This window comes from Staurois parvus, unplaced genomic scaffold (genome assembly GCF_062004578.1).
Source record: "Staurois parvus isolate SC_StPar_1 unplaced genomic scaffold, SC_StPar_1.0 ptg000114l, whole genome shotgun sequence".
NCBI classification, from domain to species: Eukaryota; Metazoa; Chordata; class Amphibia; order Anura; family Ranidae; genus Staurois; species Staurois parvus.
The window spans coordinates 4,119,213-4,137,389 of NW_028317910.1; the positions used below are offsets into that span (position 1 = coordinate 4,119,213).

The following is an 18,177-nucleotide window of genomic DNA, read 5'->3' on the forward strand; positions in this document are numbered from 1 at the left end:
GTGTGAGGTTCTTCCTGTACTGTATTCAAACAATTATTCGCGTGCTCTTAGGCAGCTCTTTGGAAAAAAATCAGCTGCCAACACACCCAAAATTTTTAGAAAAAATCTTATGTACTTTACTTTTGGGATACAGCTTAATGCACTATCCTGTATTGTGGCAAATTGAAAAGCATGTGCATTGCCCTAGTGCAGTGAGGTGCCATTCAAAATGAACAGAAAAGCAATACATGTTGTCACATTTTACAACAACACACAAGTCCAAATGGGCCGTAAATTGTATCTAAATCCAAGAACAAAATGTAATATCTTTAAGCTAACCAGTCCTTAGCTGTAGCGGTGAATTTATTTTCTTTTTCTTGGGTTTTTTCCATTCATTTTTTTCTGGTGTCCTGCCAGTATTACACTTTCTGTCCTAGGGTAGTGCTCAATATACTGTGTCCATGGAGGAACAGCATTGTCTTTCTAAGACAGTAAGTGTGTTTGGACTACATAGCCAACCCCACTCATTTCCATTCAAAAGGGAAGGTGTTCTGTAGTTCAGCAGCAGAGAATTGGGCAGGGCTGACCACTCTCCTTGGAATTTCAGTGCAGCAGAGATGCTGTGTTGTCAAATTACACAAGTTAGTAGCTCACTGGCTTTCTGACAGATGAACAAGCATTTTCTTGTATTTGTGTTTTTAAAGAAAGAAAAGATGAAGAAATATGCAAGTACTGTATTTCAGAGATGTACTTACTATATTTTATTCTATATTGGTGAAACATGCACATTAACAATTCTTTTGGCAGGTAAACATTTTCTGTATGCACATTTAAGGTGATTTTTTCTTTCTTTAAACAATATAACAAAGTTATTTAAAGACTTTTTTAATTGGCAGAAAAAAATTATCTGGAAATAATTTTAGATAGTATATGCTGGAGAGAATTGCATAGGATGATTGGATATCAACCTGTATGACTGGGCCCAGTTTCTTTTTGTGTAGGTCACTGTGACGACGATCGGTTATGGGGATAAAGTTCCTCAGACGTGGATTGGGAAGACAATTGCGTCTTGTTTCTCTGTCTTTGCCATTTCCTTCTTTGCGCTTCCAGCTGTGAGTAATGTGTTTTTATATGTGTGTGATAAATGTAACTGCATCATATGCACAGCTCTTTGGAGTTATTTAATAATGTCAGATAGGATTATAGTTACAACAAAAGAGTGAACGTGCCTGACAATAGTAAATACTGTTAAAAGGATATGGACCTGTGTATAGACATCCTACAGCATACAACATTCCCCTTTGTAGTGGCACTCAATGATTACTGGGATTACTTTTGTTCAGGGGGCTGACTGTCTTTTTATTTGTTAGGGTATTCTGGGTTCCGGCTTTGCTCTGAAAGTCCAGCAAAAACAGCGACAGAAACATTTCAACAGACAGATCCCAGCCGCAGCATCACTAATCCAGGTACCTTATATACTACGCTGGGTCAGAGGTGACTTAGTAGTGCCTGTATGTAAAGTAGGGAAGAGGGCTGGGGGAGAGACTAGAGCAAGCAATGCAGAGAATTGAGGACAGGAAAGAGAAGAATATGAGAAGTGAAAGAAATGGAATAGGTGAGAAAAAAACACGATTGTGAGAGCGAGTCATGCAGAGAAGACAAGAGAGAGAGTGGGACATGGAAAGAAGATAAGAGAGAGTGAGACATGGAGAGAAGACAAAGAGAGAGTGAGACATGGAGAGAAGACAAAGAGAGAGAGTGAGACATGGAGAGAACACAAAGAGAGAGAGTGAGGCATGGAAAGAAGACAAAAGAGAGAGTGAGATGTGGAAAGAACAGGAGAGAGAGTGAGACATGGAGAGAAGAAAAGAGAGAGAAAGAGAATGCAGGGGAGAGAAAAGAGAGCTATATAGAGAGATAGTAAGAAAAAAAAGACGGAAAGAAAGATTATTATTATACAGGATTTATATAGTGCCAACAGTTTGCTCAGCGCTTTACATTATAGTGGGAGACAATACAGTAACAAAACAGTTCAATACAAGAGGGATTTGAGGGCCCTGCTCCTTGGAGCTTACAATCTAGAGATATCCCTTTTAGGTTATGCCTTATCCTTAAACCGCCCACCCCCATTCTCCACTATCCAACCCATAAAAACTCAATTTCTTTGACAATGGTAAAATGTATTTGGTCAAGCCAATAAAGCTTATTTGAACTGAATTGATAAGTGATATGACAAGGGAAGCAACAGAATAAAAGACAAGATAGAAAAAAGTACATAGAGAAAACAAGTGATATAGATCAACAGAGGGAGAAAAGATGTGTGAGAGGGAATAGACAAGAGAGAAAAAGAGAAGGATGACGAGATGAAGAGAAGAAAGAGAGAAGACAGCAGGGAGAGAGCTATGCAGAGCAAAAACAAGAGAAAGAAAGATGGCATGAGAGGGAAAGATCAAGCAAAAGAGAGTGTTACAAGGGAAGAGAGACAGAGAAATGCAGAAAGAAGATAAAAGAAATAAAATAAAAGAGAGGGAACAAAAGAGAGATGACATGAGAGAGAGAGAGAGAGAGAGAGAGAGAGAGAGAGAAGACGTGAAAGAGAGAGAGAGAGAGAGGAAACAAGAGAGCTAAAGAGAAAGGACAAGAGAAAAAGACAGAAGACAAGAGGGAGAGAGAGCAAAAGAGAGAGGACACAAGGGAGAGAGAAGACATGAGGAAAAAAGAGAAGGCGCCAACAGATAGAACTTTAGATAGATTACAAGAGAAAAAGGAGAAAACAAGAAAGAGCAATAGAGAAAAAACACGACAGAGATAGAGAGAGAGTGAAGAATTAGAAAGTTAGAGAAGACAATACAAAGAGAGCTATAGAGAGAACACAGTGGAAAGAGAGAAAGAGAAGGCAGAGGTGAGTGGAAGAAAAAAGATAAAAGAGAGAAACATAGAAAGAAAGTGAGAAAGAGAGAGAAAACAAGAGAAGGCTGCATTGGAGAGAAGAAAAGAGAGAGATAAGCGAGAAGACAAGTGAGAGGAGGACAGGAAAGAGAGTGGCATAGAGAAGAAATGCTATAGAGAGCAATAGAAGAGGAAAATGGATAAGAGAGAAGACGGGAGAAAAAGAGAGAAGCCAATAGGGAAAGAGCAACATATAAAAGACGAGACAGAGAGAGAAGACAAGAGGGAGAGAGTAACAGAGAGAAGACGAGAAAGAGCAGACAAGAGGAAGAGAATGATAGAAGACAAGAGGGAGACAGAGCAACAGAGAAAAGACAAACGAAAGGGAAAGAGGGAGAGCTATAGAAAGAGGACAAGAGAGAGAAAAGACAAGATGGAGAAGGCAAACGGGAGACAATGATAGTGAGAGGACTAAACCAAGCAGAGAGAGGCAGTAGAGAGAAGATAAGAGAGCAATGGAGAAACAGAAGTAGAAAGAAACCAGATGGAGAGAGAGAAAGACCAATAGAGACAAGACAAGAGGAAGACAGGAGTAAAAATAAAGTGAGTGAGTAAAAGAAAGAAGGAACAGAAGAGACAATAGTAGCAAGAAGATGGAGTGCATAATAGACAGACTAAATCAGGGGCGAGAAAAAGAAAATGGAGATGGAAGTGAGAGAGGGATGGAAAATGATAGGCAAGAGAGATTAAAACAAGGCCAAACACAGTAGAAAGGTGGTGTATGGATGGACCTTAGCACCATGAGGGTGACAGAGTGTACCCATTGTCACAGAGGCACACACAGAAGGGTTTTCTGTCTAACAAAAAACAGATACCCAGCGGTGCCTTCTTCTTATAGGATTTTTAAATGTCAAAGTTTCAAATGGCTGAGCAGGTTCACATTAAAGTATTAAACAGATTGCATTGTAATTGTATGTAATAAATATTTTATCTTATAAAGCTGCTGTTTTTCTTTAAATGTCTGGAACATGGCAAAATTATTTTCCTTGCATGTAATTACTATAACATATGTGTGATTATGTGTCGTGCAGACCCTTTGGAGGTGTTACGCTGCAGAGAAGTCCTACAACTCTACAGCCACCTGGAAGATCTACCTGACCCCTCCAGACCAGAGTAACAAGGCGGCGCCGACAGCGGGTAGTCCTGGTGCACGAAGACAGGTCCGGGGATTCCAGCAAGACTAGTCAGATAGTCTTCAATCACCAACACTAGAGTTGCTCCTTTTGTATATAGCTATCAACTCAGTGGTGCTGAATGTTTCCCACTTCTGCCCCCATGATATGAAATAATTGTAAAATCCATTGGGGAGAGTGGTAGTCCCTTCTAAATGCCCTTCTAAATGGTAACGCAAGTAAACAGATTCTAAAATGAGACTATCTCCTTCAGAAGTCTACAGTTTAAAGTGGAGTGGAGAAAGGTTAGAGCTCCTATTAGGTTTTACTGCCATTGGAGGCTCAATTGGAGCGATATTTTTCACTTCCTGTTTGGTAAAAAGGTTGTCCCAGAGCAGGAAGTGAGGGGAAATCTCTCTAGCAGAGCCCAGAAAAGCAAAAAAGCTGACAGGCGTTTGATTCCTTCTCCGTTCTAGACAAAGCTGAAATAAAAAGGTTAGGGTGGTGTCAAGGCCAGTTTTCCTATCCAGGGAAATACATTATATGGTATATTAGTTTTAAGTCGGGCATGCCCGTACCATCTTCCCACAATGCCACACTAACTTCTTCAGAAAGAATTGGCAACCACTTTTGTCTGGGAGGAGGGACCTAAATCTATGCAAACACTGACCTTCTATAAGTAGAAATGCAACTTCAAATGTACTGTTTGGTGACTGAAATTCCTTGCTCTTCCCCCAGAACAGAAGAAGTAGGAAGAAGACCAAATCTCTGCACGAGGCCCTTGTCACCCCCACCAGCCCCACCCTGGCTCCTCTATGCCTGACTCCGATGCCCTCGGGTCCCCAGGTGTCAGCCCCTGAAAATGCCCTGTCTGTGCCTCACATCACCTACCATCACACGGAGGGGGACAAAAGCAGCCTAAACTTCCAGAGCCAGACAGGTAGGGAGCCATGGTCTTGAGGTGTTGTTTGTTTAAGATATTTTGAAGTCTAATCTTCTCCTATGCATTGCCACTGTGCTGGAGTTTCCTCTTACAAGGACCAGTCACTGCTGCTCTCTCTCCATAAGCAGGGTGACTGGTCTTGTCTCCGACCCCTCTTGTAGTTTTCGGCTGGCAGCCTGTAGTGGGCGGGGCCTGTTGGGTCCCTCCCACAGCTCTGCTCAGGCTATGTACAGCATGATGTCACTGATCTTTTTTTTTTCTTATGTCTTTGGTACATTTCATACTTTATTACTGCAACTAAAATAAAAGCAGTTGGCTTGCTTTGTACTTGTGCCAGGAAAGAACTTGCAGTTTGTTCAAGCACTGAGTGTCCTACAATTTGCTTGATATTTTATTCATTTTCACTTTTTCCTATCTCATATCTCCCATAAAAGAAATTGCCTGAACAAGGACCTTCATGGCAACATCACCAGCTACTATTTTGATGAAAGCAAAATATTTTAAAACATTTAAAATGACTTTTGAATTTATATTAACATGTTAAGGCTTATATATGCAACTTTAGTGATTGGGTTTACATCTACTTTAAGTACATGTCACCTGCACACTGCACCTAGCCTAGTTTAGCAGACAATGGCTACTGGTGAACTGCACAGGGATCAGGGTGGAGAAATGAATTGGAAACGTAGCTGGCCAAAATAAGAACATTTAGAATTGGCTGCCATCGCACAGAAACAGACCAAAAAACAAGCACAACATTTTTTCCTGAAGCAGCGCACTAATACACACGGTTCCCCAGCAGCACATTTGCATCATAACTACATTGCCTTGAGGTGCCATGCTAAATTAGTGGCATTGCAGCGATCTAATGCAGATAACGTTCATTGCAGTAATGTATGCGTTACGTTATCACAAACTTATGTTTCAGACTTCAATGAAATTGGGAATATTATCTGAAAAATCGATTTGCCTGGGCTATTTTCACACTAATGGAAATGTGCCAAATATGGGTGAATCATTCCCAGGGAGCAGTCATATACATGGACAGAAATGTGAGAAATGCTAAAGCTGCAATATACAAGTGCCAACCTGGGCTTAGGGACGGTTCACACCATGAATCGCCTAGGAGCGCACTATGCGTTCCTGTGCGATTCACATGCAATCTGGGTGCAGTATAATTTCATTGTATGAAATTGCACCAGACTGCACCAAAAGTAGTGCATGTACTACTTTAGAAAATGCACAGTAACTTGATTGCATGGTTCTACTGTACCATGTGATCCAGTGCAGGCAAACACCCTGCGTTTGCAACCTGCATTTGGGGTGTCGTTGAGTTAACACTGACACCAGCTGCAGTGCTTTCTTAATGCGGTTTGGGAAACACGCATTGGAACCCAGGTTTCCTGCACCACATTCTGGTGTGAACTAGCCTTTAAAGTGGAACTACTACCTGTCCTTCAATGGTCTGATGTCTGGCGCCGGTATCTTCTACCCAGGTGCCAAGCTATGGTCGTTTTTATTGGCATGCACAGGATAGCGTTTCTCCTGTGCATGCACTGGAGTTCAGTCATCCCAGTACACAGGACTTGTACTGCTCTTGCATTGGTCAGTGTACATTCTAAAGAAGACTGCTAGCAGGCAGGTAGTTTTATTTTATTGCTGAAGAGACACTGCAGGTCACTCCCGCAATAAAGAGCCTACCCGCTTGCAAGGAGGAGATTTTAGTTCCACTTTAATAAGCCCTGGGGGCTTCGCTCATAAACCTTAAAGTGTATCTCTATTCAGAACGTTTTTGGAAAGAGTAGGGAAGAGCCCCATTGGGAAAATTTCTACTGACATCCTGTACTAGAAACACAACAGGAAGTTAGAATTCTCTCCAAAGTCAGAAAAATACCCTCTTAGTTATTACCAGAGCAGGTGTCCATTGGAAGATTTCCCCCTTACCTCCTGTTTTATCACATCACTTTGGAGTTCCCAGCACAATGGTCATCAGGACCAATAGGTTAAACCTTTCCTGACGGGGTTCCTAACTATTCCCACTATATAAAACCAAACCAAAAAGGTTTTGTTAGAGATACACTTGAGGGATTTGAACCCTCTTCAGCCTCCATGTTTTTAGATCTTTACCTTACTTTCAGACTTCTCAGCTTTTTTCTTTCCTTTCCTGTCTTTTCACTCTTTCTGACAGGTCGTTGCCGATCTTGGTCCACCCTTACTATCTGCACATCCAGTTACTCCACCGCACAAGGTATCTCTTGCTCAGGATTACACAGGTGTCCTTAAAGCTGAAGTTTAATCTGCTTGTATTTTGTCTTCCCTGGTTCCTCCGTCCCCTGTCATCAACATGCTAATAACATTTTTAAATAAAACTTTTCCTTTTCATTATATATCTTATTATAGATCTAGCATGCCATCACTAGGTGTCTGTGATTCTCTATGAATTCAGGCAGATCATGGCTGGTGGGAGGGTCCATCGGGGTGCACTACATAGCTTCCTGAAAACATCAACCACCATCTCAGTACTCCTTGCAAGAGTACTGATAGCTGTAGGCAAGCTCTTGGTAAGAGTTATGCAGATACAGAAATGTCTTGATGGGTGGGTGTCAGTTTGTGGGAGTGGTTATATCTAGGCAGGCTGCATGTGCATGCAGACCACCCTAAATAACACCCACATGCAGGGCCGGGGCTAGTCTTTTGAGCCATAGGCAAGGCCAGCTCTCCCCCCCCAAAAAAAATTTTTTTTTCAAAAACAGTAGAAAATAATAAATCAAACAAACATGAAACTTCTAAATTTCTTTTAATTTGCACAAATAATTGCCATAAGATGCCACCAGCACCAATATTAAAGACAAAATCAGTGTCAAGGACGGATTGTGTCTGTGGCTGGCAGTGGCAGGGAGACAGTTGCAGTGAGTAGAGGATGATGGATCCACACTCTGCCTGAGGAATTCCAGCCTGGGATCTGTCAATGGGGGGAGATAAAATGCTGTGACAGCAGGCAGCCCAGCCCATACACACACAGAGAACACCTGAACTGAGCAATCCCATACAGTGACAGATCTGACACAACACAGCACCAAAAACACTGACACAGATCAGCAGGCACTATAAGAGCAGGCTGTGGGATCGTGATGATGTCATCACTCACTGACACATTGCATTGGATAGCTGGATATATAAAAGTATTTTTCTCATGTGTCTTCAACATTAGCTTACTTTTGTTTAATTTTTTAGTTTTACATCCTAATGGTTTTTTTTGTTTCGTCAATCACCGGTTGTGTCTTTTTTGTCACATCAATGTATTTTGCTGTTATCAGTCATGTGTGCAATGGATTTCGGTACTTTATACTTGTAATCATTTTTTTTTCACTCTGCAACTTTGTTAATATTAGATTGGCCCTTGTGAGTGAATGTTGCCCCTTCTCATTTGAGAGAAAATTTTTTTAGTCCAGTTAGCCCGAGCTTGCTGTATCTTTGGTGTGAGTGCAGAGAGGAGAAAAAGGAGATAAGAAGGGGGAGCAGGAAGCAGATGCTTTCAGTGGGGCTCATCTCAAGAGAAATACAGGGATTGGACTAGATTTTCAACCCTGTTTAATTGATCTTCCTCCAGAGAGTGGTAGATTGGAGAGCAGGGCTGGGACAAGGGGTGGGCAGGAGGGGCAGCTGCCCTGGGCACAGCGGTTTACTGTATGGGTGGGGGAACCAGCAAGCTCATTCTGATACAAGGCATTTTGACAAATGGATGACTGCTGGGGGTAGCATCCCTTAAGCTTGCACATATTGAAGGGGGAGCAGTTTGGCTTTTTTACCCTGGGCGCTGAATGACCTTGTTCCAGCACTGCTGGAGGGGTCTGCTTTTGTTAATCTACCATATGTGAGATGGCTCTGTGTTCTAAAAAACTGTTCCTTTCACACTACCAGCATGCAATTTCCTACTCCACTCTTATGACACCATCATTCTCCTTCTGTTACTCTCCTTGTGCCCTACTCAACTTCTATGATTCTGGCAGCCTTCTTCTTCACCCCTATTACTTTACCACGCTCCTACTTGGTAGAGTATTCTTCTCCTGGTCCCCTGCTGTGGTATGTCTCCACCAGCATTGTACTCCATACTTAATACACTCATATCACTCTTTAATTCACATTCTGCACAACTATAACTTGGCGAACCTTTTTATCTACTCCTATGACACTACTGATTTATCAGCCCTCTACTCCACTTCTGTGATTTACCAACCCCCTACTTCACTCCTTTGAGTTACCAGCTCATTAATCCAATTTTTTAAGTTACCATTCACCTACTTCACTCCTGTGAGATATCTGCACCTGCTACACTCCTTTGAGTTACCAGCTCACTAATCCACTTCTGTGAGTTACGATCCACCTACTCCAATCCTGTGAGGTATAAACCTCCTACTCCACTCCTTTGAGTTGCCAAACCCCTAATTCACTTTTGTAAGTTACCATCCACCTACTTCACTCCTGTGAGATAAATGCACCTGCTACACTCCTTTGAGTTGCCAGCTCCCCTAATCCACTTCTGTAGTTACCAGCTACATACTCCTTACCAGCTACCTACTCCTCACCTATGATGTGCCAGCCCCTTACTCCACTCCTTTGAGCTACTAGCTCCTTAATCCACTCGGGTGACTTACCAGCTACCTCCTCCACTCCTGTGAGGTACCAGCCCCTAATCTACTTTTGTGAGTTACCAGTCACCTACTCCCCTACTTCACTCCTATGACCCTATTATTCCCTATTTCACCTATTTGACCCAGTCAGAAGGTTGAGAAGACATTGCCTCTAATAGACAGAGTAGAACATTCTCTGGTTATAAATATAAGCTATAAATCATACTTAATCACAAAGGAATTAGTCATAATAAAGTTACTAGATGCCCAAACAGAAGATATTTTAAGTAAAGAGAAGATATTTTCTATTATTCCTTCATTGTTGGTGAATGCGTATCTGTAATATTTCCTGTGCAGGGAAGAATCGGCCAGATGAATCCTTCCCAGACATCTCCAGGACTAACAGCTACACAGATGATATGGACGCCATGAGCGAGGAGAGTCAACTGCCTCCGGTCACCGACATCTCACAGTAAGGACCTTTACACTAGCAGTAGGATGAAATTCTATCAAGACCACTCCAGTCAAAAAGTGATATTTCAGCTGCAGGTTTGAGGGATAAAACTGAGTCTCCACTGGCTTTTTTTTCTTATCTCTTGGAGACTTTAAATGTATATGATAAGCATACAGACCTTTTTATGCCTGTAGTCCCGGAGAGATCTGAAAAAATGTTGCTTTAACTTTCCAGAATGTATCAAACTGAAATATCAGTTTTTGATGGACTGACGCCTTAAAGTGAACCTGTGTTTTGATCAGGCAGGGCAAACATCACATTTACTTAACTACCACCTTCCCCAGCACCACAGACTCACCTTCTCTTCCCTGCTGCTTCTTTCAGATACCAATGCAAGTAGAAATATTCAGTGCGCCAAGATATGGGGAGCATGTGATCATCCCTATCTTCCCATGGGATAGCCTTGGTTCTTGGTAATTGGCCAGTTAGGAGAGATAGTCCACCACCACTCCATTTTCCCTTTACTTCCTATATGGGCAAAGCACAGGTTCACTTTAAGGGAAGAATTTGTTGTTCTGTATAAACTGCTTTAAAGCAATGTGGCTGGCTTCCACATATACAAATGGAAAAGTACAATAACTAAACAAAATACTATGGCCAAACATTATACAATTTTCTTATTCAATTTCCTATAGATTTACCTTTAACCATGTAGTGCAAAGGTCTACCTGATTGCATTCAAATTGAAAGTGTTTAGGTTTGACCTCATATTATATGGTTTTGGTAAATCTGAAGGAAAATTGAATAATGTATGGTCAGCCTAAGTTTGGTGATTTTTTTTTTTTCCTGCACAGTGCAGTTTTCCTGCCTCTTCCAAAAATGTGTGCTGGCCAAACAGGTATCCATACAATCATTACAAATTAGATTATTTCAATTAAAGAAGCACATCTTTCAGACATAAAACAAGCACACTGAGCCCAGGGGAAGGGAAACCCAAGAACTCTCAAATGTGGTCGCTTGTACCTACAGTTTAATATTAAGAAACTAGAAAAGCTACAATTTCTGGGGAAATTGTGTGAAGTGTTCTTGCCTCCACCAGTAGTCTACAACTGGAGTGGGCGGAGTAACTGGGTGGAGTGGCTTGTCACTCTGCTGCCTGCTCACACACCTGGGTTCCTATGGCAACTCACTCTACAGCAAGGACAGAGAAGAGCGGTTAAAAACAAACTGCTCCAACTTGCTCACTTCACTGGCGGTTGCCATCTTCAAACTGTTGTAGTTTAAAAATTATAAATCCTACACCGAAGAGCTTTATATTGTGAGAATTACAAGACCCAGACCTACATTTTGATGCATAGTATGTCTCTGAAATATTAAAAGTGAAGGCACAGTCGCAGTTTAGAAATTGCCCTTCAAATTTGAGGTGGCTAGAGTGGAGTTTCAATGAATGTCAATGGGCGGCGTGAGTTGCAAACAAATGGCCATATTGTGAAAACTATCAGGACTATGGCTTAGCCGTGGACATTTTTAGTGGCAGCAGGGATAGCTGAACGTTTTGATATAAGATTTGTTTAGGTGGGCTTGAAAATGAGGGAGTGATGGCAGTTTAGAAATCATGTCCTGATTTTTCAGCTCACACTCTAGCTTTTGTCAGCTCCCACTTTAGTTTTGAACATTCCGCCATTCATTCCTATGGGACCAATTTCACCACAAAAACGCTGATATTTCGTGAACCATTCGGCGAAACATTCCACAAAGTAATAGCACACCAATATTACTGTCTATGTAGTGTAAAAACTGTGGGAGGAGTTAGGGTGGTAAATTTGGCTATAATAATAAGAATATATATGTGAGATAACAGTAAGTGGTCTTGCCATGCAAGAACACTTAATAAAAGGTAGTTTTGGCATGGCGATTCTTGTCTTCTAAATATCTCTTGGTCTGCGGTCCAGACCCCTTTGTGAATAAAAGCTGCCTAACCTGTGTCACTGCACTTCATTTAGGATATTCTATAACAAACAACAAATTTGAAATTGGGATCCTGTGCCCTCATCATTACCTTGTAGTGTGGTTACATGTATGGCCAGCATGGCAGATGAGAGAAGATTGCATACAATATACCTTTACATTTTTACGTCAACATGCTAGAGAGCCTTTCTATCTATTGAATTAGTTTGTATTTAATGTGTGTTTTCTCTTACTGCTTTTGATGTCTAATATATGAGTTTTTATCTGTGCCCATCCTTGTCTGTATAACGGTTATGCTTTGTCTTCCCAACAGCTCAATGAGCAGGTGAGGATGTGTGCGGGTAGATGTGTATAAAAATGGATGAAAAGGCAGCTGCACTACCTAACAGTATATTGTTATAAAACGAAAAGCTCTGGACCAAAGACACATGGTCCCTACAATTGCCATGGCTTGCTTATTGTTACTAATATTACATTTTTATATCCATTTTTATACATGTGCCTCTGCATGCTTGAGTGTGAGTGTGCCTCCCAAGTGTGCATGCTTTGGATGAATGAGTAAAAAGTACACTTCCTTTTATGTTTAAGAGCAATTTGTAAATTGAATGCAGTAAACACCTCAGCACCATAGGTTACATTCTTGTGTTCCCACATCTCCGTTTACCTGCTTTTGCCTAAAGCTGGCCACAGAAGATTCGTTTTTTTCATTGGTTGAATGAAAAAAAACTAACAGATTCCTTCATCCACACAGGAGGTGGATGGAGAAATCCCCCCCCCCCCCCCCACCTGCTGGGACATTGCATTCTGATAACCGCTTCCCCCTGTTGTCAGAATATGCTGATGCATCCAATTGATTAAGAAAAGTGTTCCAACATTCTCCTTCCACAGAAGTCAATTAGATCATCAACTTCTCTCAAGGAGGGCCAGTACTGTTTGAAATTACATAAATAGTGCAGCGCTCAAAAACTAACCTATATATACAAATAACTGTGCTCACATGCAATAGTGACACACATATGGTGAAATAACCTAAATATCAAGTGCCACTTAATGATGATCTAAGGTGTTCATAAAGATATGAAAAACGCTTATATACAACATGGTAAAGAATGCATAAAAACGCATAAATATCAAACGCATAAATACATATAAAAAATAATTATAAATAATTTATAAAGTGCTCCAAATGTGGTAATGAGACCACATTCAATCAAATATATCTTCCAAAAAATCAAGCAAAAAAATAGTCCATAAAAAATAGTGGCAAACACATGCAAAGTGAAAAAGGTGCAAAAATATGCTAAAAAATTGTGCAAAGAAAAAGTGTCCTTGTTCCACAGCAGTGCAAATCTTCCCCTCCTACGGCTAAATTGCCTCCTCACCTCCTTACATCGACCCCTAAGGGCCACACAGCATTCAGGATCTCTCTGGATCCTTATCTCCTGGAGATCAGCACTTCTCCTGCCGTCCTGGATCACTCTGAAGGTATTCCCATTACCCCCACTCAGAAGCTTCTATAGGATAATTACTCACCATCCAGTGAGCAAGAAAGAAAGAGATCCTCTAAGTGCAGTATTTATCAGAGCCAAACGACACTTTAATAACAATGGTTTTACACAAGCATATAGCCACTCACATGTTTTTCCATTCCTCTCGACATGTGGGTGTACTGCATGTAATTAGAAGGACTTCCTGGGTATACCAAGATGGCGGTTGGCACCGGAAGTGCGTCACCGCGTACCGGAAGTTCGGCGTACTGGCGTGCCTACGCGTTACGTCACTCTTACTCGTGACTTCCTCTGGGCTTTGCCCTATGCACGCCTATCCTCCCTTAAGTAGCGGACCTCCTCTGATGACTAATTGTCGGTCCACCCCCTTCTACATTTACACGGAGCGGCCATTTTCTTGGAGCTCATCTCCACTCCAGGAGTGAGGACACCTCTTTCAACCCTAGGGATAGATATGAACGCCAAGCATTCCATCCATCCCTACGATCATCCACCCGACCCTGATTTTTAAAAATTGCTTTATTGAAAACAATTAAAAGAACAACATTTAATATGGGGATTTTAAAATCATTACATAATAGGCTTATACTGTTTTCCAGGATAACTATAGGACCCCAATTGGATACTCCTAAATATTACATACTATCAGTACTAAAAATATACTATTCTTTATTACTAAAATCCATAGAATTATAAATAGCAGAGAAAATTTGGGATTAATTTAAAATAAATTTTGGAGTCATTTTAATATTTGTTCATTCATTATTTATAGATAGATAAATGGGATACCACAGCAATGGAATCCCTATTTATTCCATTACCTACAATTCACCCACACATTTACAAAATTGACTTAAATATCTACACATAAATAAATTATTTGTCATAGCCATGATTCTTCATAAGATAGTTAAAAATCATTTAAAAATCACTAATAAAACATTACTAATAAAACAGTACAAATTGAACTGATTAAAAATCACTGATAAAACAGTTCAAATCGAACTCGACATTTAACCCCTTAGGGACCTGTGTTTGCATATAATAGATCCACTTAGACTCAGTCTGACTCAGAGATAACACTTTATTGCTACCCCTCCAGTGTTTCTTAAACTTTTCCACACCCCAGAATTTCATTTTTCTGGGGTCTTTATTGTGGTACATAGCAAAATGTCTAGAGACATTGTGTTTTGGGAACCCTTTTCTAATGTTTTGGACATGTTCCCTCAGTCTCTTCCATAATGGCCTTTTAGTTCGGCCTATGTACTGGAGTCCACACTGACACTCTATACAGTACACTACCCCTTCGGACCTACAAGTGATAAAATCTTTAATATCATATTTCTGACCGGTGGAGGTGGCAATAAAATCCTTACGTCTTCTGTTTAATCGTTCCGTAGCTACACAAGCGAAACAGTTCTTACACGGAAAAAAACCTTTTTCGTTCAGGAAAGTGATATGATTCTTTATTGGGGGATCTAAAACATTCTTAACCACCTTCGATCTTATTGTGGGAGCTTTTCTATAGATGAATCTCGGAGTATCCGGTAATGACCCCCCTAGTACAGGGTCCAACTTCAAAATACCCCAATGTTTTCTGTAAATATTCTCTACCTTTTTAAAATGTGTATTAAAATCCAATACCACCGCAATTTGGAAATCTGCTTTTTCATCTTTACTTTTATCCCTTAAGAACTGCTCTCTATTAATATTGCCCACTTGGTCTATTTCTGATAATATCCTCTCTTCAGGGTACCCTTTTTGTATAAATCTTGACCCCAGCATTTCTGCTTGATTCAAATAATCACTCTTAGAGGTGCAGTTCCGTCTCAGTCTTACAAACTGCCCCTTAGGGATATTATACAGCCAGGATGGGTAATGGCAGCTCCCCATAGGGATATATCCATTGCGATCGACCATTTTGAAATGCGTTTTGGTTTCTAATTTACCATTTAAAATCCTAATATTAAGGTCTAAAAAATTTAACTCTTCCTTGCTCCACTCCCATGTAAATTTAATATTTTTATCATTTGTATTAAGGTTCGTTAGAAAAACTTGTAAGGTGGTCAATTCTCCTTCCCATACGATGATTACATCATCGATGTACCTTTTATATATATTTAACTCTTTGGGGTACTCTTGATATACCATTTTGCTCTCCCAATGTGCCATAAATAGGTTTGCTACACTTGGCGCAAACCTGGCCCCCATCGCAACACCTCTTATTTGTTTAAAATAATTTTTGTCATGCCAGAAATAGTTATGATGTAAACAAAACTCCACAAAACTCCACAACTCCACAAAACTTTGCACAATTTTTTAGCATATTTTTGCACCTTTTTCACTTTGCATGTGTTTGCCACTATTTTTTATGGACTATTTTTTTGCTTGATTTTTTGGAAGATATATTTGATTGAATGTGGTCTCATTACCACATTTGGAGCACTTTATAAATTATTTATAATTATTTTTTATATGTATTTATGCGTTTGATATTTATGCGTTTTTATGCATTCTTTACCACGTTGTATATAAGCGTTTTTCATATCTTTATGAACACCTTAGATCATCATTAAGTGGCACTTGATATTTAGGTTATTTCACCATATGTGTGTCACTATTGCATGTGAGCACAGTTATTTGTATATATAGGTTAGTTTTTGAGCGCTGCACTATTTATGTAATTTTGGTATTTTCACTGTTTGGGTAACAGATTAAGTGTTGGCAGCTTACAGTAGGGTTATTCACCTTTTGCGCAGGAGGATCTCTGTTTATATTCCAATTGTTTAGTACCTTACTACTACCTCCAGCAAGCATTATGGAAGTATTTGGATATCTTGAGAATAGGTCTATTAATGTTGAAGAGATTTTTAAACAGCCACAAGGGGGTCCCACCAGTGACTTAGAGTCATTATATAGGAAGTTGGGCCACCTCATGGAGAAGAAAGTTGTGGCGTGGTGGGACATAGTCACACATGAGAAGTATTTAAAAGACAAACTAGTGCCCAGGAGACTAAGGTGGGATGTGCCCATCTGTGATGGGTTAACAGACCCTGAAGGGACAGAGGAGTGGTTCAACTTTTTCCATGAAAAAGGGCTAGAATTAGTCATGTTCCTCCTTAAGAGGAAACAAAGGAAAATAAGGAATCTGGATAGCCAGATTGGGGAAATTAAAGAAAAAATTGAGCCACTCAAAGATACGGTGGAAATGCAAAATCTAACAAAAAGATTAAACAAGGATTTAGATAAAGTGGACCAGGAAGTTAAAAATAGGAAGCTCAAAAAATACCAGAGAGATTTGAATGACATGAGTAAAGATCAAGTATTTAAGTGGCAATCCTCTTTGAATGAAGTAGAAATAGCCTCAGCCAATACAACACCGACAAAAGAAAGGAAGGAAGGAGCTGGGAAAAATGTACCTGCATATGTTGATTATTATAGAGGACCTAATAAAATGGCTAATAACTACTATAACCAGGCCTATCGCACTCCTGGAAATGGGTGGAAACCAAAAAATGGAAATGGGGGTTACAAGAAACCACAGGGGAAAGGTCAACCGTATAACCAAAGACCCAATTTCCAGAATTTTAGGCCCAATTATTACCCGGCACCTAATCAGTACCCCCCGCCTAGACCGTATTATCCCAAAGGACCTAATGGACAATATTATGATAAGGGACCCAATGGACAATACTACGATAAGGGACCCAATGGACATTATTATGATAGACCACCACCAGAAGGGAGGTGGGAATATCACAGATATGAAGAGAGGAGTCCTATCCCTACACACAATAGGTTTGAACCTTTGAGGTCAGATTATCCACGGGAGGATTTTTTAGGGAGGGACCCAGGAGAGAGGAGTCCCCCAAGAGAAGGATGGAGAAGCCCAGGAGGAAGAGGGGATGCAGGGCAGGACTCAAAAAACAAAAGAAAAAGAGAATAATAGGGGAAGGGGTGTTCAATATCAGTGGCTCGGAATTGTCCAAAGAGGAAATTATGGTTTTGGACAAGGGCCTCAAATACGCCCCCCCCACACCTGCCAATAAGTTCAAAATCTATATAGATACTCAGAAATTCATCAGGAAACTGAACATTAAGAAGTATTTTTTAGGATTACCGGGGGCAAGGAGTATTAGTAACAGTGCCCCTAGTACCAGGTTCACACATACTGATTTTAGAAACAAATCACTTTTTAACCCTCAAATATCGAACAATAGCCAAATAGATGTTTTTAAAAAAATGGTTAATCTTGACTTAGAACGACTAACTATCCCTAAAATCAATAAGAATATAGGTATGGAAATAGGTATCAAAAAACTCAGTAAGAGAGATGACATAGTAATCAGACCAGCGGACAAAGGGGGAGGCATCGTAGTTTTGTCCAAAGATTACTATTCAGGTGAGTTAGCCAAACAATTAAGTGATATTCATACTTATGAAGTCCTGAAAAAAGACCCCACGGTACAATATAAAAAAGAGCTGGAGAGATTGGTGAAAAAAGGCGTGGAGAAAAATATTTTGAATAAAAAAGAAGCAAGGTTTCTCACGCCAGATACATGCAGAATACCAGTCATATATACAGTTCCGAAAATCCATAAAGATGCTGTAAATCCACCTGGAAGGCCCATAG

At 40.4% G+C, this 18,177-nt stretch overlaps 1 protein-coding gene across 1 annotated transcript in view; it reads left to right on the forward strand.

Moving 5' to 3' along the window:
- The window catches only part of LOC149467385 (potassium voltage-gated channel subfamily KQT member 1-like), a 108,340-nt gene that overhangs the window by 66,768 nt on the left and 23,395 nt on the right, over positions 1 to 18,177 (forward strand). The window contains exons 8-13 of the mRNA XM_089671883.1: positions 981 to 1,091; positions 1,350 to 1,445; positions 3,960 to 4,088; positions 4,779 to 4,980; positions 7,172 to 7,231; positions 9,972 to 10,086. Of these exons, the coding sequence (XP_089528009.1) occupies positions 981 to 1,091; positions 1,350 to 1,445; positions 3,960 to 4,088; positions 4,779 to 4,980; positions 7,172 to 7,231; positions 9,972 to 10,086 (713 nt within the window). The remainder of the gene's footprint in view (positions 1 to 980; positions 1,092 to 1,349; positions 1,446 to 3,959; positions 4,089 to 4,778; positions 4,981 to 7,171; positions 7,232 to 9,971; positions 10,087 to 18,177) is intronic.